This window comes from Cherax quadricarinatus, chromosome 73 (genome assembly GCF_038502225.1).
Source record: "Cherax quadricarinatus isolate ZL_2023a chromosome 73, ASM3850222v1, whole genome shotgun sequence".
Taxonomy (NCBI): Eukaryota; Metazoa; Arthropoda; class Malacostraca; order Decapoda; family Parastacidae; genus Cherax; species Cherax quadricarinatus.
In genome coordinates this window covers 18,721,486-18,745,085 of record NC_091364.1, presented here as the reverse complement: position 1 = coordinate 18,745,085, position 23,600 = coordinate 18,721,486, and the positions used below count along the sequence as shown (strand labels likewise).

Here is a 23,600-nt window from a genome sequence, read left to right as displayed (position 1 = left end):
TGGGTTCAGGGCAGGTCGCTCCTGCCTCTCACAACTACTGGATCACTATGACATGGATTTGGATGCACTGGAAGAAAATCAGAATGCAGATGTAATATACACAGACTTTGCAAAAGCATTTGACAAATGCGATCATGGCGTAATAGCCCATAAAATACGTGCTAAAGGAATAACTGGGAAAGTGGGGAGATGGATCTTCAACTTCCTAACAAATCGAACACAAAGAGTAGTGGTCAACAGAGTTAAATCGGAGGCTGCCATAGTGAAGAGCTCTGTTCCACAAGGCACAGTACTCGCCCCCATCTTATTCCTTATCCTCATATCAGACATAAACAGAGATATACACCACAGCACCGTATCATCCTTTGCGGATGATACTAGGATCTGCATGAGGCTGTCATCTGCTGAGGACGCGGTTAACCTCCAAAAAGATATAAAGAAAGTTTTCCAGTGGGCAACGGTAAACAATATGATGTTCAATGAGGACAAATTCCAACTACTCCGTTATGGAAAACTGGAGGAGATAATAACTAGAACAGAGTATACTACTGACTCCGGCCATACAATAGAGCGGAAAAATAATGTAAGGGACCTGGGAGTAGTAATGTCTGAGGATCTCACTTTCAAGGATCACAACAGTGCCACGATCGCACGTGCAAAGAAAATGATAGGATGGATAATGAGAACTTTCAAAACGAGAGATGCCAAGCCAATGATGATCCTTTTCAAATCACTTGTTCTCTCTAGGCTGGAATACTGCTGTACATTAACATCTCCATTCAAAGTAGGTGAAATCGCAGATCTAGAGAGTGTACAGAGATCCTTTACTGCACGTATAAGTTCTGTCAAGCACCTTAACTACTGGGAACGCTTGGAAGCACTTGACTTGTACTCGTTGGAACGCAGGAGGGAGAGATATATCATAATCTACACTTGGAAAATCTTGGAAGGAATGGTCCCAAATCTGCACACAGAAATCACTCCCTACGAAAGTAAAAGACTGGGCAGGCGATGCAAAATGCCGCCAATAAAAAGTAGGGGCGCCATTGGTACACTAAGAGAAAACACCATAAGTGTCCGGGGCCCAAAACTGTTCAACAGCCTCCCATCAAGCATTAGGGGAATTGCCAATAAACCCCTGGCTGTCTTCAAGAGAGAGCTGGACAGATACCTAGAGTCAGTGCCGGATCAGCCGGGCTGTGGCTCGTACGTTGGACTGCGTGCGGCCAGCAGTAACAGCCTAGTTGATCAGGCCCTGATCCATCGGGAGGCCTGGTCATGGACCGGGCCGCGGGGGCGTTGATCTCCGGAATAACCTCCAGGTATCCAGGTAACCTCCTCCTATGCCATGTGCCTTAATTTTCCTCAATAGTCTCTGATGTGGGACCCTGTCAAAAGCCTTACTGAAGTCCATATACACAATATCATATTCATTACCATGATCTACCTCCTCAAATACCTTAGTGAAAAAAGTTAATAAATTCGTAAGGCAGGAACGCCCCTTTGTAAAACCATGCTGAGATTCGTTGATTAATTTATACTTTTCAAGGTGGCTACGAACTGCCTCGGCAATTATTGATTCCATAAATTTTCCCACTATGGAGGTTAGGCTTATTGGTCTATAGTTCGAAGCTAAGGACCTGTCACCTGCTTTGAAAATAGGTATCACATTTGCCATTTTCCACTTATCTGGCACCATGCCAGTTTGTAGTGATATGTTGAAAAGATTAGCCAAAGGTTTGCTAAGCTCCTCTTTACATTCCTTTAGAACCCTTGCATACAGTTCATCAGGGCCTGGGGATTTGTTAGGTTTTAATTTATCTATTTGCCTAAGGACCATGTCACTTGTGACCCTAATCGTGCACAGTTTATTATCGTCCTGTTCTACATAATTTATCATTTCTGGAATATCGCTGGTATCCTCCTGTGTAAAAACTGAGAGGAAGTATGTGTTAAAACTTCTACACATTTCCTTATCACTGTCAGTGAGCTGACCCGAGGAACTTTTGAGTGGACCTATCTTGTCCCTGATCTTACTTCTGTATACCTGAAAGAATCCTTTTGGGTTAGTCTTCGAATCTCTTGCAACTTTAACCTCATAATCTCTTTTTGCTTTTCTAATTCCTTTTTTTATTTCTCTCTGTAACTGAATATATCGATTTCTTAACTGCCCCTCCCCTCTTTTGATTTGCCTATATATGCCTCTCTTTTGACCAATTAGATATTTTAATCTATTGTTCATCCATTTAGGATCATTTTTGTTTGATCTGATTTGGAACATAATTTGACTGAGCAGCTAGAACTATGCCCTGGAAAGCGTCATATCGGCAACCATCACCACCTACCTGACCCTTAGTCAGGTCATACAGTGATGGTGACGGTCATACAGTGATGGTGACGGTCATACAGTGATGGTGACGGTCATACAGTGATGGTGTCGGTCATACAGTGATGGTGACGGTCCTACCGTGATGGTGACGATCATACAGTGATGGTGACGGTCATAGTGATGATGGCGGTCATACAGTGATGGTGACGGTCGTACAGTGATGGTGACGGTCATAGTGATGGTGACGGTCATACAGTGATGGTGACGGTCATACAGTGATGGTGATGATCATACAGTGATAGTGACGGTCATACAGTGATGGTGACGGTCACACAGTGATGGTGATGATCATAGTGATGGTGATGGTCATACAGTGATGGTGACGGTCATACAGTGATGGTGAAGGTCATACAGTGATGGTGAAGGTCATACAGTAGGCCACCCACTGTGCCTCACCTCTCTTATTTCCCAAAACATGATCAATACCCACCTAAACTGACGGGATTAATTAATATGCTAATTAAAGTCTTTGGCGTTGTCAAGTCTGCGAATAAACGTCTGAACGCAAGACGACAGCAACACGAAGTTGCTTGTTGCTTCTGGCAAATTACTGCGTGTAGAGTTTCGAAATTATTTGATGAAGTAGATTTTGTCATAATGTTTCATTTTTTATGAAAATTGATATGTCAGTTTCCTTGTTGGTGAGTTGAAGGACGTGTATTCGCCTATTTGTGATTGCAAGGGCGATTCACAGCTCTTGACCCACGCCTCTTCACTGATCGCTACTGGTTCCTCTCTCCCCCTGCTCCATGAGCTTATCATTCCTCGTCTTAAATTTATGTATGGTTCCTGCCTCCACTACATCACTTGCCAGACTATTCCACTCCCTGAAAACTCTATGGCTGAAGAAATACTTCCTTACATCTCTTTGACTCATCAGAGTCCTCAACTTCCAATTCTAACCCTCTGTTTCATCTCTCGAACATCCTGTCTCTGTTCACCTTGTCAATTCCTCGCAGAATTTTGTATTTCGTTATAATGTCTCCCCTAACCCTCCTGTCCTCAGGTCGATTTCCCTTACCCTTTCTTCGTAGTACATTTCCCTTAGCTCTGGAACTAGCCTTGTTGCAAACCTTTCTCTAATTTCTTGACGTGCCTGACAAGGTGTGGGTTGCAAATTGGTGCTGCATACTCCAGTATGGGCCTGACGTATACGATGTACAGAGTCGTAAACAATTCCTTATTAAGGAATCAGAGCTCTAGGGTTTGCCAAGCACCCAGATGCTGCAGCCTTTATCTGGTTGATGTGCGCCTCAGGAGATATACTCGGTACATGTTCACCCCTAGATCTTTTTCCCTGAGTGAGGTTTGCAGTCTTTGGCTACATAGCCCATATTCTCTCTGCTGTCTTCTTTGCCCTTCCCCTATCTTCATCACTTTGCGTTTCGCCGGGTTAAATTCGACTGGCCACTTGCTGGACCAGGCTTTCAGCCTATCCAGGTCTCTTTGTAGTCCTGCTTAATCATCATCCGATTTAATTCTCATTATCTTCGCATCATCTGCAAACAGGGACTGTGGAGAAATTTTCTCCAGGAGGGGGATATCAGCCCCCTTTTACCCCTTTCAGCCCCTTTCAGCCTCTTTCAGCCCATTTCAGCCCCTTTCAGCCCCTTTCAGCCCATTTCAGCCCCTTTCAGCCCCTTTCAGCCACTTTCAGCCCTCTCAGAAGGGACAAACATCTTGTTTACTGTTACAGAAAGTAATTGATCCCAGATGCAATACGAGTATATGAGGTGGTCAAGCGACCGCCGCTCCTTGCAAGAGTCCAGTGTTGCAAAGTGTAGTTTAATAAGAGACAGTCCATCTCTTACCTTAGCAGGACAATTAAGGAAAACCCTGCTCCCACTTTATTACCATGGTAAAGATAGTGTACATTGTTGTCTATGCTTAAGACAGCAAGAATCAAGCATTCTGCTTTGCTTCATGGAGGAAGTTTGGCAAGGAAGCAAAAAGTACTAGGTCAGCTTTTCCTTCATGTTCTAGGGGCATTGGAGTGGCGTGGGAGGCTGTGAGGTCAGATTACTTTTGACTCTACTGAGAGAGACATTGACGTGCCGGGATAACCAACAAAGAACAATGTTCTGTGCGTTTTGCACAAAAGAATCTCAATAAACACTTACAGAGAAGTGTGATCCGCTTCTTTAGTGACATGGTGTGAACAATCATTGATGAACAGTGTAACAACGAGTGTTTTGATCCAACAGCGTGTAGTGCAACATTCTTCAAAGAACACTATTCTTCAGTCAAGACATCGGATATCCAGGTGTAACTATGGGTCAGATATATATACCCAGGTAAGTGTACTAACTCGTGATGTACTACTATTGACTGCGCAGTTGAGTATAAAGTTGTGAGTTAGTCACTTATCATAAATCCCGGTGATAAGTGGACCTTTGAGTCCACACAAGTAAGTGTTGTCAGCAATCAGTGTCTGATATATGCTGATGTAACACCCCCTAGGGGTAATTTATGATCATACATAATGTATTTACTTTATAGCCCGTTGCGAAGTGGATATGACAGCTTCTCAAGACCTTGTCTTCAGGGGCGGCTGTGTAGGCGATGAGCTGTCTTTCCAAGCTAAGTTCCCCCTATATTTAATCTTTAACCTTAGCTGGTAAACTATTTCTCAACAGGGACACTTCTGAGTCAAACCCTTCCTTCACATAATTCACATACACATATAACAGCATTGGTCCTAGGACAGACCCATGTGGAACCCAACTCATCACAGCCACTCACTCTGACACCTCTTCACATTCCATAACTTGTTGTTGCTTCCCTGTCAGGTGCTCCCTGATCCATTGCAGTGCCCTTCCCATTATGCATGCTTGGTCCTTAAGAGTTTGTTGTAATCTCTTGTGAAGGACTGTGTCGAAGGCCTTCTTGCAGTCCAATAAAATGCAATCTACCCACCCCTCTCGTGTCTTACTTCCATTACATTGTCGTAAAACTCCAGTAGCTTTTTGACACAGGTCTTTCCTTCCCTGAATCTGTGCTGGTAGTCGTTTATAAACTTGTTCCATTCTAGGTGCTCCACCACCCTCCTTTTGATAATCTTCTCCACAACTTTGCATACTATACACGTGAGATGGGGGAAAGAGAGGGGAATTAGAGGAGAGAGGGAGAGGGAAAGGCAAAGGGAAAGTGAGAGTGAGGGGGGAGGGAGAAATAGGAGGAGGGAAAGAGGGAGAAGGGGAGGAAAAAAAGGGGGAGGAGGAGTGTATGTAGGTGTGTGGTATAGGAACGCTGTTCTTAGGTTTGCCAGGCGCCTATGTGCTGCAGCAGTTATCTGATTGATGTGCGCTTCAGGAGATGTACTCGGTATTATACTCACCCCAAGATCCTTTTCTTTGAGTGAGGTTTGCAGTCTTTGGCCACCTAGCGTATACCATGTCTGCGGTCTTCTTTGCCCTTCCCCGATCTTCATTACTTTGCATTTGGCAGGGTTAAATTCAAGGAGCCAGTTGCTGGACCAATCTTCCAGCCTGTCCAAGTCTTTATGTGGTCCTGCCTGTTCCTCATCCGATTCAATTCTTCTCATTAACTTTTCATCATCTGCAAACAGGGACACTTCTGAGTCTATCCCTTCCGTCATGTCATTCGCAAATACCAAAAACAGCGCAGGTCCTAGGACTGACTCCTGTGGGACCCCGCTTGTCACAGGTGCCCACTCTGGCACCTTGTCACTTACCATGACTCGTTTTTGCCTCCCTGTCAGATATTCCGTGATCCATTGCGGTGCCCTTCCTGTTATCTGTGCTTGGTCCTCCAGCTTTTGCACTAATCTCTTGTGTGGAACTGTCAAACGCCTTCTTACAGTCCAAGAAAATGCAATCTACCCACCCTTCTCTCTCTTGTCATAGAACTCCAGTAGGAGTTCCTGAACGGACCTAAACGTCGTTGTAAGCTTCTCTCTCGTACTATGTGCGGGATATTTATGTATTGTTAGGGCTAAGTAGTCCTGCGAGCTGCAACCAGCAACAGTCTGACTGACCAATATTCCAGAAAAGGAAATTCAAATCTGGGCACAGATTTGAGATCAATCCACAAACTAAAAGTTATCCTACCACTGCGTGTTTACAGTTTAAATATTTTTCATCCAAAGTCAGCTCACTGTTAGGCAGGCCAAAGCTCTCCTAATTCTGCTCATTGTCCTCTTCCGGGCCGAGTGGATGTGCTGCGCAGGCGCTCCCGATTCAGTTGATTTTCTGTGCAGTTTGCCTGTTTTGAGCAATCAACATGGCGGATAGACATGGCAGACGTGTGAATACTGTCTGTGTGGAATTAGTACGTGGGGCCCTAAGCAGTTCTACAATGCAGGTGCTACTCCCTACGATTATTCGTGATGTGTATGGGATACCCAATGAAGAGCTTTATGGTGTGGCTGTTAACGGAGTTATGAGGATTTTCATCAAATTTATAAATGCTGGATTTTACTCAAGCATAGTTGACAAGTACCACGAGAAGAGGATGGCCGTGAATGCAGCAGTGGAGGTATGTCTACATGATGTATCCAGCTATGTGACATACGTAAAAGTCAGGAATGTGCCCTTTGAAGCTACAGAGTATGTGGTTGTGGTCTTCCGTCGTTATGGCAAGATTCATGCGGTGGAATTGGGAGTGTGGAAGGAAGGGGCTTATGTGGGACTGCCCGAGGGATCCTTCAATCTGAAGATGACGTTATGGCAATCAATTCCTTCGTATGTTTTACTGGAAGAGTTCCGAACGCAGGTCTACATATACTATGCAGGACAGAGGCGGACTTGTAGACTGTGTGGATCATTTGACCATATGGCAGCCCAATGCCATAGGAAACCAGGACGGAGGGAACAGATGCCAACACCGGTGGATCAGCAGTTGGGTCCTGTGGTGCAGGAGACAGATGCGGCCAAAAGGCAGGCATCGTGCAGTTGGAGTGAGGAAGTGGATAAAGCAGAGGCGGAGACGGACTCATGTGCTACGTTACCTGTGGGGACGGGGCCTGAGCAGACGACGACGACGAACGATGATGGTGAGCCTGTAATGCAACAGGATGGAATGTTGGATAAGGTTTTGAATACCTTCCTGAGTGAGGTGGAGGGGAGTCTGGATGATGAGCAGCATGGACGCTCATTGGAGGAGACTACAGTCTCATCGGGAGGTGGGAAGACCGTGTGCAATGAGGGGAAGAAGCACACGGTAGTGGCTGAGGTGCACAGAGCGTGCATTGAAGAGGAGGTTACATGTGGAGACAGAGGTTCACGCAAGAGAACAGCTGGGACGTCTGATATGGATGACGTCTTAACGCCAGGGCAGAGACCTGGGAAGAAGTCTTGGAAGCCCAGGTTGGATCTCCTGGAGAGTGGGTGTAGCAGTGCTGAAGTACTGAAAGGTTCAAAGGATAAGGGGGGGGTTGGGGGACTGGACAGACAAGGTGAGAAACGGGGCTCTAGTCAGCAGCCAGGTCACGTGGGTGCCATTCCAAGGCAGTGGGGCAAGCCGCCTTTACTGTCATAATTCAAGGTTGTAACGATCAATGTTAATGGCCTGAGAGCCGAGGTTAAAAGAGTATGGGTGGAATGGTTTTTAAAGAGATTTAATGTAGATATATGTTTCATTCAGGAGCACAATTATAAGTTTGGTTGTGAGTTGTCTTTGAAAGGATATAAGTTGTATGTGAGTGGCTCTTTGAGGTTAAAAGGTGGGGTTGCTGTGGCTGTAAAGGAAACCAGTCCATTGTGTATTTTGGGGTGGGAGAAAGGGGGGAGGGTCGTGAGGGTGGAGGGGGAGTGGGGTGCAACGAGGGTTTGTTTTATAGGAGTGTATATGTTGGAAGATGGCAATGCACGAGTCAAGGAGAACTTTGTTTGGGAATTTTTGCTGTACTATTTAAGGGGTTTACCTTTAGTCACTGTAATAGGGGGAGATTGGAATTGTGTTATTAGGGGGGGATGTGGAACCGAGGGGGGCGGGGTGCATGTTGGGCTTGTTACGTAATGTGTTTGGAGACGTGGGGGTTTTGGATGTTTTGGGGAGGGGGGGTTGGCAGGTTGAGTATAAGTTTGTCAGACGGGATTATGCTGCAAGACTAGATAGGATCTATGCAACGGAAGCTGTACGTGTGTTGGGAGTCAGGACTTTTGATGTGGGGTTTTCTGATCATAGGGCAGTTATAGCAGATCTTGATTGGGAAGGTATGGTTAGGATACAATCGGGTTTTTGGAAATTAAATGCAAGACTCGTGAGGAGTGAGGAGGTAAGTATGGCTTTTGGGGAATGGTGGCAAACTTTTTGGGATTCTAAAGAGGTAGAGTCGTGTGTCTTAGAATGGTGGGAAAGGCACACTAAGCCGGGTATAGCAGGTTTCTATAAGAGGAAGGGAAGGGAAGAGGCAGGGTGGAGGTATGGGTTGCAAAATTATTTTGAATATCAGCTAAATGGGTGTTATGAGGAAGGGGGGGGCGGCAGTACGGAAACATGGTGCAACTCAAGGACAGGTTGGCAGAGTTACATAATAGTAGATTTGATGCAGTACGTGTAAGGGCAGGAATGGAGGCTGTGCTGTGGGGTGATAAACCTTCGGGAAGTGTTTTGCGAGGTTTTAGGGTAAGGCAGAAGGATTCGACTATTTTAAGCTTGGAGGTAAGTGAGGATATGGGTGGTTATCACAAGGGACAGGTACTGAATACTACAGAAGGCATGAGCAATTATGCTGATTTCTGGTTCCAAAAGAAGTGGGGGAAGGGGGAGGAGGGCGATGCTATTGAGGAGGTGTGGGGGGGAGAGGTTTAGGGTCATGTGGAGAGGAGGGCATGGGGATGGGAGGTGAGATTAGCATGGGGGAAGTTGAGGAGGCTGTGTTCAACATGAGTACTGGCAAGGCGCCGGGTATAGATGGGATATCAAATGATTTTTATAGAATTCAATGGGAGCACATTAAGTACTGTCTGGTGAGGGTCATGAATTGTATGCGATGGGAGGGACAGTTAGGACAGACTCAGCGAACGGGTGTAGTCGTATTAGTACGCAAAAAGCAAGAGGGAAGAGTATTGAGTGAGTACAGAGCTATTTCGCTAATGTGTGCCGACTACAAGATTTTCGCGAAGATACTGGGCAATAGGATGAAGAAGGTGTTAGGTGGGGTTATTCATAAGGGGCAGATGGGTATTCCGGGCAGAAGCATGAGAGATGGGCATGGCCGCATTAGGGATTTTTTGGAGGGTTGCAGCGGAGGAGGGCTTTTGGGTATTGATTGGGAAAATGCATATGACTGTGTGGATAGAAACTTTCTGAGGGCTAGTTTGTTGCATCTCGGTTTTGGCATGGGAGTGGTGAGGTGGGTTGATAAAATGTATTCATCTGCAATGGTGAGAGTACAAATTAATGGCAGGTTGGGAAGGCCTGTAAGGATGGAGAGGGGTTTGAGACAGGGGTGTCCCCTGTCTCAAATATTGTTTGCGTGTATGCAGCATCCATTTTATGGGCTCGTTGAGGGGAGGGGGATTTTAAATGGGGAGAAGGATGGGTGTATAGATGTGGTGGGGTATGTGGATGATACCACTGTTCTGATGGCCGGAGTGGAGGGATTGCGTACGGTGGAAAGTGTGTTGGAGCTTTTCGGGAGGGCATCTGGCATGCGGGTGAACAGAGCAAAATCAAGTTTGCTGGAGCTGGGTGCCTGGGTGGGGGGGGGGCTTGGGGTTGGAGTTTGGGTGGGAAGTAGTGGCTAGGCTAAAAATTTGTGGAGTTATATACATGACAGATGCGCGAGAGGCTAGGCAGGTGAATTCGGAGGTGGTGGTGGAGAAGGCAGTAAAAAGGTTAAGGAGTTTACGGGCGGGGGATGTCACCTTACAACAGCAGGCGATAATTGTAAATTCATTAGTTTATAGTAAAGTATGGAGTATGGCTGTGGTGTATCCACTGCGGACTCCAGGCGTACATGAGATTCAGAGGAGGGCATTACGTTATGTTTGGGGTTTCGGGAGGGCATGGCTAAGCAAGGAGGTGGTGATGTCGAATATACGCAGTGGAGGAGTAGGCCTTTTAGCGTTGGGGCCGAGAGTAAAGGCTTTATATGTGAAACAGAGGTTCGTTAGGGAGGGGGGGGAAGAGGGGTTAGAGTGGGGAAAGTGATGAAGGATGTGAGGAGATGGTGGAGCGGAAAAGAATTAACTGAATGCGAGGATATGCTAAGGTTATTGTTATTGATTAGGGAGGTGGAAAAACTTAGGGTGGGGCGTTTGGTGACGATGAGCAGAAGGCCGGAAATCATACAGGGGGTATCGGTTTATCCCTTGTATGACTGGGGTATGATATGGAATGACTTTCGAAAGCTTAAGTTAATGCCGAGAGTACGGGAGTTTGTATATAGGTTTATAATGGGGATATTAGCATCGAAAGCTGTTTTGTGTTCAATGGGATTGGTGAGGGAACAGACCTGCGATCACTGTGGAGAACAGGAAACAGCTTTTCATGCGGTTTATTTCTGTGAAGAGTTGAGGGAGGTAAGGGTGTGGTTAGCGAAGGTTTTTCGGTTGATGGGTGGGGGTAATGTAGAGACCCTGCGAGCCTTAACATTAGAAGTACGCGGGGTCTCCAGAGAGGTGAAAAGGGCGATTATGTATGTAGTGGTGGATTTTCTGTATATTTCCTGGGGGATGAGGGACACGGGAGGAGGAAGAATTAGGATTAGGGCAATTGCAGCTGGCATATATAAAATGGTTTGCAGAAACAAACTTATTTACGGGGGACAGTGGAGGACACGTTTTCCGGAGACCTACTGCAAACTTACGGTCAATGGCCTCATTCAGTTGGAGCTAATTATACGTAAAGGACTGGTTTCCTTAATAAGCAGGTTGACATTAGTTTTTCGGAGGGAGAGTGTATGAGGTAAAGGACTTGCGAAGGAATGTGAGGGTCGGGAAGGTATGTACTGAGTGGTGCTGTGTTGACATGTAAGTTTTGTGTGCAAGATTTTGATTAGCCCAAGATTTGTATAAAATATGTCCTTGAGATTAAAAGAGAGTTATAGAAGTCACTGTCCATGTTAGTCTACCAGTTTTTGCAAAGATAATTTTTCTAGTATTTATTTTCGCAGTTTTTTATTGTAATTTTGTAGGGAATTTCTTTCCTCTTAGATGGGGTTGATATTTGTTTTTACATAATTTGTTTTCCATCACTTTTGTAATGTTATTAAGTTTGGTTGCTGATGCAACGTATGCTGTAAAAGTCTTGCAGTTGTTGATGCTTTATACGCTTATGTAATTTTGTGTAATGCTTATTGTTGTTATAGAGTAATGTTGACGGATAATTACCAGACTTTGTTCTTAAGTTAAATCTCATAATCAGTTGCATGTATATATAAAGTTACAAAAATTTATGTTTGATCACTGCTGTGATCAATACGTGTGTGAATGATGTGGGTGTATTTATAGATGAGTTTTCATGGGGGGGGGGTTCCCCCTCCAACAGTTTTGTGTGTGTGTGTCAGATATATTATCATTTTGTATAATGTGTGTCAGTGAATGGTGTGTGTATGTATTTTGCGTGTTTCATAATTTTTTCTCTTGCACTTGTGATATAATTCTTCGTAATCTTGTCCAGATCCTGTATTATTTTTTTTTTTATATTTTATTTAAAACCAATACAGTATACATAAAATAAAATAAAAGGAAACAGTATGGATTTCAATCCTGAAGGTTCGGCCATTGACATAAGAAACCCAACACAAAATAAAGTAACACAAATGGATTGCACCTATATACTCGCAAGATATAGCTGTATAACATGCAACAATAACTTACGGCAAGAACATAGCTACAAATAAACACAGTAACAAGGTCATGAACTGACATATATAAACATTCAATGACTCAAAACCTAACTTACATATAAATTTTACATATAACATGACATATGACAAAGGCTCATTACAATTGAAAAGAATATATACGAGAAAATGTAACAATTACTTCCAGCCTTCTCATTAATCAATAAACCAAAACCTAACATCATAATCCTACTAGAACATCTACATACTTATCCCTAACATTACAGCTTTACATATACCAAAATACAAATAAACATACAAAGAAAACAGCTTAGATCTCAAAACCGACTCATTACAGTTACAAAAAACCCGTATACAAAAATCTCAGACACAAAAGGAATGCGTCTATAAACTGGCTAGATATATCTGTATACCATACAGCCAAAACTTAAGTCAAGAACATAGCCATGAAAAACCAATATATGGGTGCTGACAGTCTATAAGTACATCTTAACATACAAAAACCTAGAACATCACATGAACTAAAAAAGACTTCATATGGCAAAGAACAATACCGTTGTATAATGCTATACAAAGTACATTGAATTGACAATTGAAACAAAGTAACGAAGAGGGAACATACAACAAGCATGTGTTGAATACATATAAACCTACACATCACATACACCACAGTACTATCTTTGTATAACAAAACTGTGTACATAGATAACAACATAATAATACAACTTAAGACTACTATGTACATAGAATAGTGTATAGTCCACGACAAAAAAAACTGGCCAGCTCCACAGGTGCTAGCACCCTTGGTCCATACATTATTCGCTCACGCATCACACATCCAACACACACGCAAACATTTGTTGTCATCCATTACCAGGGAGGCGACCCTGTTTTCACCCATGACTTCCCTGCCCCAGCAACACTTTCCAATCGTACCCTCCCCTCCCTCGTATATTACAAGTCTAATAAAACCTGTAACGTAAGTTGCCTATATCCTTCTGAAAAATCCCTCACCCACCTCCTCCCATAAATTTCTTTATTTCTACGTACCGTTTTATAGAAAGTTACTGCTAACACCCTCCTCTTCACCTCACTGACCTTTTTCCCCCGCAATCCCCACACTATATATATATAATCTGCCATAATGTACCCCACAGCTCTGATTACACTTTCCTCCCAACCCCCCACGTCGAGACTTAATGCTCTCAATACAGAAATTCCTTGACCTCCTATCCTATATATCACCCTATTTAACCACCCCTTGACACTCCTCAGTCCATCACAAAAATATACTACATGAAAAGCCGACTCCTCCCCCCCCCATATCCCGCCCCCCCCCCCCCCCGTCAACGACCCGTCTATCCCGTAGAACCACACCCGACGGTAAAATGCCGTGTAGAAAACGATACATTACATCCCGAACACGAGGTTGCAGCCTCATCCTACTCAACCTATTCCATATACTTCCCCACGCATACATGGGGAAAATTCCCTCTACAGGCGCTACAACCCTCCCGGCTAACAATCTACACAACCTACCTATTTTAACCTTTGCTGGCTCTCGATCCCACGCCAGAGCCCTCAACACAGTTTCACACTCATGCAACTCAACTCCTGTATACATCCGTTGCAATCTGTTATGGATCCTGGCCAAACCCCCCCCACCCACACTTTCCCTCATCACCTCCCTTTTAATGAAGACACATTTGACCCTCCGCTTTAAGTCCAGCAATCCCAGCCCCCCCTTACTTACAGGTAACATTACCACGTCCCTTTTAATCCAATCACAGCTCGAACCCCACAAGAATTTAAAAACCTTCCTAAGTATGTTGGTTATTGCTGGCCCAGTTAATGGGAACACGGCTGCCACGTGCCATACTTTGCTATACAGTAAAATATTAATAACAATGGCACGCTGCACAAGGGTCAAATGATAAGGTCGCAATGCACCCAAGCGTCCCTGAATCCTTTCTACCATCCTAATCGAGTTTTCCATGCGTGCCACAGTTAGATCGTCTGCATAAATAAGACTGCAAATTTTTAACGAATTCGCCTGCTTCCTCACAACTGCACTACCCCAATCAACCCTTCCCGCCCAAGCTCCTAACCCCATAACCATGGATTTATCTGAATTTACCCTCATACCAGTTGCCCCTGCGAACATTCATACTACCCCATCTAACGTGTCCATTGACATTCCCTCCCTGATCAGAACAGTTGTATCATCCACATACCCAATTAAAACTGGCCAAACCCTCACAACCTCACACCCTGGTCCCTCTACGTGACACATACGCTGCTCCATCAATCTATAAAAGGGGTCCTGTACGCACGCAAACAATAATTGTGACATAGGACACCCCTGCCTAAGTCCCCTACCCATTACAATCTTCCCACCCAATCGACCATTAATCTGTACCCTCGCCATTGCACCTCCATACAACGCCTCAACCCAACCCACTATTTCTTCCCCAAACCCCTGACCCCTGAGGATGGCTTTCAATGCTTTCCGATCCACTCTATCGTATGCCCCTTGCCAATCGAGCGCCACCAAACCTACCCCCCTCCCCCCCTTTTGCCTCCACGAAATCCCTAAGTAACCCATGCCCCTCCACCATAGACCTCCCTGGCAAACCAAACTGAGTTTTTGATACTACCCGCTCCACCACACACTTGACCCGATTTCCCAAAATCTTAGCAAACAATTTGTAATATGTGCATAACGAGATCGCCCGGTAATCCCGAAGCGTATGCTGCCCCTTACCCTTTGGTACCAATACAACGACAGCCGTTGCCTGCTTCTCACCCAGCTCACCTCTCTCCTTCATGCAATTTAATAACCTAACCAAAAAATGCCTCATTAATTCCCAATGCTGCTGATAAAACTCTGCCAGGAGTCCATCAATTCCCGGTGCTTTGCCCTTTCGCATTCCACTTAAGGCCCTCCATATTTCCCCCTCAGTTATTTCCCCACCCAGTGCTTCCCTATCACTGTTACGCAACTGACATACCACACTCCCACACACCTGTTCTAAAACCCCATCCTCTACCCCTTCTCGTTGCCAGTACTTCTCATACCACTTATCAGCAAACGCCCCCATTCCTTCCGTAGCTTGTATGACCTGCCCCTCCCTGTACCCTCCTATCGACTCATGAACCTCCAACCATGGTATAGCCATTGCCTGCTGTCTTTGTTTCTGCTTACGCAATATGCACGATGACACCTCTTCCACCCCCGCCTGTACGTGCACTGCTTGGAACCTCTCATCCTGCACCTCACGCAGCCTCCCTTTAATTGCCATAATATCATCCATTGGATAAGTGCCCGCCACCGCCTCCCTCGCATAACAACCCCGTAACCTATCCTCCAAATAGTTGGCAAGCCCATATTTTAAAGAATTGATACGTTTCCCTTCCTTTACGTAATATTGCTTAATCCGTTCTTTAGCCACACCATCCCACCACATCACCACATCCTCTACCCCATTTACCTCTGCATGTTACCCCTCCCACAGCGTTGCATATCCCTCTATCCCCTCCTCATCGCCTAACACACTTGTATTTAACTTCCAATAACCCCTAGATATACCTGCTAGTGACTCCCACGCCACCTCTGCTACTACCGCCCGATGATCCGAATAAGCTACTTCTATTGTATGGAAAAATGTCAACCAAACCCCTTGAGATATATACAGCCTATCCAACCTAGCTGCGTAACCCCGTCTTACAAAAGTGTGCTCTACTTCCCACGCCCCTCCTCCAACCGCATCCGCAACTGAATATCCCTCAAAAGATCTCACAAGGCCGCCGACACGTACCCCGCCCCTTTTGGTTCCACGTCAGCCCTCCTAATAACGCAGTTCCAGTCCCCACCAACGACGGCCACCGCAGGTAAACCACGTAAGAAGAAAACTAGTTCTTCACATACAAAATCCCTTTTTACCCTCACATCATTTTCTGCTGGTGCATACACACTTACAAAAGATACCCTCTGCCCCATCCACCACCCATCCACGCGCAATACTCTTCCCCCCCCCTCCCCGTCACTTCTTAGCAACACAAACGGGCTCGCCTCCCTGATCAATATACCCACACCACCTTTCAGATGTACAGATGGCAGAGTCATTACCCGAAACCCTTCCACCTCGAGCACTCTTCCCTCCTTGAAATTGTGTTCTTGCAGGAACACTACATCCACCCTATATTTATACAGAAACATTCGAAACCATTCCCTCTTCACACTATTACACAGTCCATTTACGTTCACAGTCATACACCTAAGGCCTCTTTATAGTTTCCAACCCTTCCTCCTCACTTCATTCATCCCAGGGCCTCCTGCCCCAGAGCCAGCACAAGGCTTCACACCATCAACCCCCCCCCCCTTTTTTGCGATGCCTCTTATCGTGACTACCTCGACAGTGCTCTTCCTTCCTCCCAGACCTCTGCGCCGGCGTCAAGACATCATCTGAGTCTGACACCGCCGCTCTCTTCCTCGTGATGCCCTCCACATCCATGTTATCTAATGAGGTTCCCTCACGATGTACCTCAACCTCCACCACGCCTCGTTCCACAGCACACGGCGACAACTCACGCTTACTAGTTGGCCCGTTAACCCTATGGTTTTTATCATTACATTCCTCTACAGGCAACACCGTGCCTCTCGCCAGCTCAGGAACAACATCCTCTGCAGGCAGCGTCAATGTCCTTAACACTTCCTGAAGCTCTTCCTCTAGAGCCTGCATCTCCTCCTGCACTTGCACTTCTGTACTTTTCCCTTGCTTAGTAACAGATCCTTTTACGTCACAGCTTACCTCACACACGCCAGTCTCCTCTTTGGAATCCTCCACCTCCTCACTCCACAAGCGCCCAAGCCCTTGCTTTCGCGTGGGGCTCTCAACAACAGCTATCACGCTGGTAACTGGTGCTTCACCAGTTTGTGCAGGCGCCCTCCTCAGCTTCACACACGCTGCCGCCATATGGTCGTACGCCCCACATATTCTGCACGTACGTCTCTGTCCGGCATACGATACCATAACTTGCGTCCTGAAGTCCTCCAACACAACATAAGACGGTATGGGATGTCTCAGAGTCATCTTCAGGGAAAAGGTTCCCTCCAGACGGCCCATGTAAGCACCTGCCGTCCACTTGCCTTGTTGTGCCAGATGTACGGTCCCATATGCCTCAAAAACATTCCTGATGTCAGCCTCATCTGCCTCAAATGGGACATTACGAATCTTAACCCACGTAAAGCGGCGAGATACGTCGATCAAACGCACCTTTACAGCTGGAGTAGCGTCAAGACTCACGTCTTGGAATCTCGTCACCAAAGACTCGTATACGGACGTGGAATTCAGTTTGACGAAGATTCTGTAAGCCCCATTCAGGGCTACACCATACACCTCATCGTCTTGGATTCCATAGGTCTCCCTAATGATTGTTGGGAGTAATACCTGCGCTGAAGAGGATGAAATCGCCCCACGAAGCAGCTCAATACCAATGGTATTTACGCGCCTCCTCACACTCAGCGCCATGTTGATACAAGGTAGCTCGCCTGAAAACAGCAGAGGGGTGCAGAGCACAACCGCACTCGACCATGGTCAGGCAGTGAATTGATGTATTATTGTGGTATTTAATATATATATAAGTAGTCATAATTTCTACAGAGCGGTCCCTTCCGGTTTAGGGCCTTCTACAGAGCGGTCCCTTCCGGGTTAAGCCTTCCACTGAGCGGTCCCCTTTTCACACCTAGGTGTTACTTCCGGTTTGACCATGACCTCGCCCTCGAGACTACCTCACCCTTGACCCCCCAACCAATACCCCCGCCCACGCCCCCCCCCCTTCGCGCCCCCCCCGTCCCCCGCCCCCCGCGAACCCCCCCCCCCCCGCGCCCGCGCCCCGCCCGCGCGCCCCGCCGCGCCCTCGCGCCCCGCCCGCGCCTTCTGCTGCGCCTTCTGCAGCGTCATCCGGATCGCCCCGCGCCTCGAATTTTTTTCTTATGATCTCCTTGGATCAAGGTTTTTGGATTCTCCCCTATGGGGTTTCGAATTTTTTTTTTTGAATTTCTTGTGCTCTCCTCGGATCAAATTTTTGAGGTTCCCCCTCCCACTTTCACCCCCCATCCCCCAAAAAAATTTCTCAATATCAAAGTCTCCACTTCCTCGGATCCCCCTCTCACTTTCACCCCCATCCCAAAATTTCTCAATATTACCAAGTTTTTGGATTCCCCCCTATGGGGGTTTCTCCATCTCCTCGGATCAAATTTTTTGGATCCCCCCTATGGGGTTTTCGAAATTCTCCATTCTCCTCGGATCAAGTTTTTTGGATTCCCCCCTATGGGGTTTTCGAAATTCCTCGGATCAAGTTTTTTGGATTCCCCCCTCTGGGGGTAAAGCATTCAAATGAACTCCTCCTATGGGGGCATGCTTACTACAGGTCTAAACATCTTCCCCTTATTATTTTAAAATGAACTAAAAGTTTCCTCTCATTAAGTTAAATGAACTAAGAAGGGTGTTTACTCGGCGGTCAGTATTCCTCTCATTAAGTTAAATGAACTAAAAAGGACCACGCGCACACAGGCTGAATCTTGTCGATCCTTTTAGTTAATAAGGGGCCATAGTAGTGACGTCACACATACAAGCTGAATCATGTCGATCCTTTCAGTTCATTCAAGTTAATAAGGGGACACATATACATCATAGGGAAAACATTTTCATCATCAGAAAGACACATTTCAGGATAACACTAATACACAATATTTTTTTCATTATTTATTATACAAGCAATACATCACTCTATTCTCCTACGTTTAGATGGTGGAATATCAGGGTGTCCATAAGCCAAGGATTCATTAGTATTCAAATGATATCTTTTATCATCAAAGGCTGACAAACCTCTCTTATTAATTCTTACCGTACATATTTCACCTTTTACATTACTTATAGACTTACACGTGAATAATTCTCTATCTACATTTGATAAAACATTCTTATATCTTGCATGTGTTAATAATGACATAAATTGTGAAGGAATACCCTTGGCTCTGCTGACATTAGTTGATCTTCCAGCAATCTTGACAGAATACATTTTAGCTTTCAGGGCTATCAACTCGCTAATATGGTTATCACACATTTCAGATTTCAATAACCCCAGCTCCCCTTTTCTACTATCATCATATAAGGGATGCTCAGGACTGAAATTTGAAAAATCCATATAACCTAACAATGGTTCACTTTTTAACTCGGTGTACAAATCTTTACATTTCAAGCTAAAAATATACGAGTCAGTATCGGTATAAAGAAGTCTTACATCATCACCATAATGCTGTTTTAAAACTTTATACCAAAAATGATACAATTTCTTTTTAGCTATCTCAAGAATTTGAAAGCCGAGATAAAGTGGTTGCTTAACTTCTAATATATCTTTATTGAATGTGCAAATTACTCTATCTTGATTTAAATGTGTGATATTTTTTAACAAAGGATCCTTACTCGCTCTAATAAATGCTTTCTCATTATTGATATATCTATATTTCTCAGCATACTTTGTAATATTCAGCAATGATTTCCCATATATGGCGTTATTAGTTAATTTGAAGGCTTTTGACTTGATAGGACATCTTGTAGCTGTTCTCTGTGCAATATTAGTTGATATGAAAGGTTCTAAAAATTTTGTCTGTGTATATTCATATATGGTATGAACCTTTTCCACCTCTAACCCAAGTTCCAGTAATAACTGTAACAATTCTAGACTGATTAAATAATTTTTCTGAGGTAAATGACTAGCCACTAATTTCCCATTAGATTTGGGGATCTTTCTACCTTCATTTTTCAATATAGATTCACAATAAGGAGATAACATCTCTTCTGATATATTCATATGTGATAATATTAAAGGAAGTTCATCAGTGAGTCTAGCTACCTCGGGGGATATGTGCTTGGTATCACATTCTATCCAATATCCCTTTTGACCTTCACAGGAAACATTACTTAATCCCACATCGAGGAAAGCATTCTTCTCGTCATTCGATAATTTTCTGATACCATTCTGTGGAAGAGCTTCAACCATCGCACTAGCATACAAAGAATTGAAATCTAGATATAAAATATGAGTGCCCATTCCACTCTCAACATCAAAATTAGGGTTAATTAGGGGATTATCTGCTTTAGAATACTGATTAATTGCGCAGGTAAACCCACCTCTGAGATTCCTTTTAATCAAGTCATATAATTCATGGGAATATATCATATCTAATCTTACATTAGTTTTCAATAGGAATGCATCCCAACTGAATGATGGTAAACTTATATAATTACTAACGTCTAACTTATAAATATCCTTGAGTGTTTTACGCCACTCCATGAAGACATCGGCTAACAAACCAACATCTGTCTTGAGATATAACATCAAGTAATCTCCTAAAGTCTTACATTTACCCAACTCAAACACTTTCAATGCATGTTCATAATCTTCTTGGCTGATAGCGCTATTTCTCAAAGAATTAAAAAAATGATCTTTACTCGGTAATTTTGTTTCATCGAGCTTCTTTAAACTATCAATATAATCATAACACAAAATTTGTTTTCCTTTACATAATAAAGGTAAGACATCTCGAGGCACATCTTTCAGAATAGTCTCTGTATATTTCAGGGATTTACCTGCCTTGATATGTTGTTCTGCTAACGTGGAAAGAGATCCATTCAATAAAGACAGTGAATCCTGAAACCTAACCTTACCTATCTCTACTTTCAAGAATTTGAACCCTTGTTTCGAATGAATTTCAACGTTATATTTATCAACATTCAATTCCTTTAAAATTATTCCTAAATCATACGACATGTTATGACAAAAAAGCAATAATTTCTCTCTCTTGTCTTTACACTGCATATTACAACGTGCACAATAGGCTCCAATATAATTATTGAAATTTAAAGTATGGTCATGGTGTTTATGTTTGTCCTTGGGTTTTTTGAAGGTGTTACCACATAATTCACAAGTGTTCTGAGAATCATGCCTCATCTCATCCTCCTCTGACATATGGATTTCATGATACTGTCTTCTAAACTTTATTTTATTCCATTCACCACTAACATTTAAAATGAAATGATTAACAGCATCCTCCCCCTTATAACTCTTTATACACACTATTTCTCCTTTGCGATCAAATATAATATAACAATAGGCAATGGCTTTATGACGAGACTCAATTTTACCTGCCGGGAGAGTGGTGTCTAATGCACATTCGAAATCAAATACACCGATATATTCGCTGGAATGTGTATGACTAAAATTTTCAAAGTGTACTGTTGTTCCTTCCGGGGGGAATACGAGAACCTGATTGATTTTACATCCATCTTCGTGGATATCTAACTCTTCCTGTGTATTCAACTTCATCAAACAACTATGACAGTGCTTCTTTACATCACGATCCTTCATTATCGTTCTAACATACCCGTCAAAATCTTTGATTAAAACCAAATGTCTTTCATTCAACAATAACGCGCACATAATGTCCTTATATTTCTTATTCCCCTTACGACACATAGCCATAAATGTCCTATCTTGATCCTTTCTTAATTGATAAACATATAATGACACTTTATTTTCCTTCTCTAATATACCTAACTTATCACGCGTAATGGGGAAATCATCTATAGAAGTTTTTGCATGATTAAGACAACCTCTCTTAGTATTAACTGCTCTGCGAATATGTTTCCATGGCATGTTCTTTTTATGACATTGATAGGCGGCAAAAGCACGCAGTACACATAACCCATCATTAATCTCTGGATTAAATACATATTGGTTCCCTCGCAGTTTCTCGGGATATGCCACATATGACCCCACTTGCACTCTGAATTCTACTTTAACATATTCGATACTGAAAGATTCGATTTGATCTATGATCCAGCCAGATCCTTCCTGATCTTGCAACTCTGACTCGTATCTTTCTAATATTGTTCCCACCCATCGATCAAATACTTCAGAGATTTCCTCTTCACTTACTAACTCAAACGCTAAATTTATCACAAATTGTCCATTTTGATCATCACCCGATATGTTTTGACGTAATGTCCTTATAACTATAATTGGGTGGATTCTGAGCGACATTGCTAGAGGCGATCTATCATACATATCTCGCATCTGTTCTATAAAATAATCCCTATAAACATGTAAATACATTCTTAACTCTCTGTTATAAGATGAAGGAACACTATATTTCCTCACTGTATGTCTACCTCTAAAATTCTGGATATATGTAATAACTTCTGGGCTCTCATCTTCACTATTATGCGTGTCAGACACGTCATGCGAGGTAGTTGCTCTCTCATCATCATTAATGGGGGCAGAAGTACCCGCACCTCCGCATTGTGAGGTACCAACACTAGCACTCTCACCACCAAGCTGGGCAGTTTGATTCACAACACTACCAGGTGTATTTCCTGCAGAGGAAAAAAGCACATCCAATTCATAACCCAAAAAATATTAAGATTTCAATGAACAGAGGAAAAAAAAAAAAGCACATCCAATTCATAACCCAAAAAATATTAAGATTTCAATAATATTACGTCCAGTAATGGAGGGTAAGAAGGTCACCCTTCACAATTTTTACATATATATAAGCACATCCAATTCATAACCCAAAAAATATTAAGATTTCAATGAACAGAGGAAAAAAGCACATCCAATTCATAACCCAAAATATTAAGATTTCAATGAATAGAACAAAAAATCTTTTCTCGAGTGACTAGCACAACAAAAGATCACAAATTGGTTACATACCTGTTTCTATAGCCTTCTTCCATAAAGCATCTACACGTGCCCACTCATTATCCAATTGCAATAACCTTTCATTGCGTTGTACACCGCCTTTCTCGATTACCAACGAACGCTGCTTTCTAATCGATAATCTTCTCTTCACCAATGCTTCCAAGTATTTCGAATATATGCTATCCCCTGTTAAGAATTTCACTTATTAACGCACTATCCCAGTAAAAAATTTCACTCGTATGCTCCAACAAAAATTAAACATGTAAAAAAACAAGAATTTTCTAACAATCTCCTCTTCACCAATTCACTTATTTAACCCATTAAAAATTTCACTTATTAACGCACTAACCCAGTAAACATTTCACTTATTAACGCACTAACCCAGTAAACATTTCACTCGTATGCTTCAACAAAAATTATACATGTAAAAAAAAACAAGAATTTTCTAAGTATAACTTACCTTTCTCCATGTTGTGCGGTTCAGCGTTGGAAGATGAGGTCCTTTAACTTAATGAGAGGAATACTGTGGGGGGAAGATGAGGTCAATCACGGATGATGGATGGAAGCACTGTCCTCGCTCTGAGTGTCTCATTGAGCTTATATAGGCCGCCCCCTCCCCCCGACACATGGTGTAATGCGGTTCACACCTAAGGTAGATTTAAGATAATC

The 23,600-nt window shown here is 43.6% G+C and overlaps 2 protein-coding genes across 2 annotated transcripts in view; both read right to left on the bottom strand.

Moving 5' to 3' along the window:
* The window catches only part of LOC128701164 (uncharacterized), a 258,951-nt gene that overhangs the window by 147,068 nt on the left and 88,283 nt on the right, over positions 1 to 23,600 (bottom strand). The gene's annotated exons all lie outside the window — the stretch shown is intronic.
* On the bottom strand, positions 19,348 to 23,532 carry LOC128685636 (uncharacterized). Its single transcript, XM_070100478.1, has 4 exons — positions 23,392 to 23,532; positions 22,944 to 23,117; positions 19,470 to 22,603; positions 19,348 to 19,353 (listed from the first exon to the last, which is right to left on the bottom strand). Exons 1-4 carry the CDS (start codon positions 23,399 to 23,401, stop codon positions 19,348 to 19,350), a joined length of 3,324 nt encoding a protein of 1,107 aa, XP_069956579.1. The 5' UTR covers positions 23,402 to 23,532.

Bases quoted from the DNA above. Each gene is read 5' to 3' on its own strand.
- LOC128685636 (XM_070100478.1), bottom strand. The intron at 22,604-22,943 runs GTATGTAACCAA...TTTCCTCTGCAG, and splicing joins GAAGAAGGCTATAGAAACAG to GAAATACACCTGGTAGTGTT.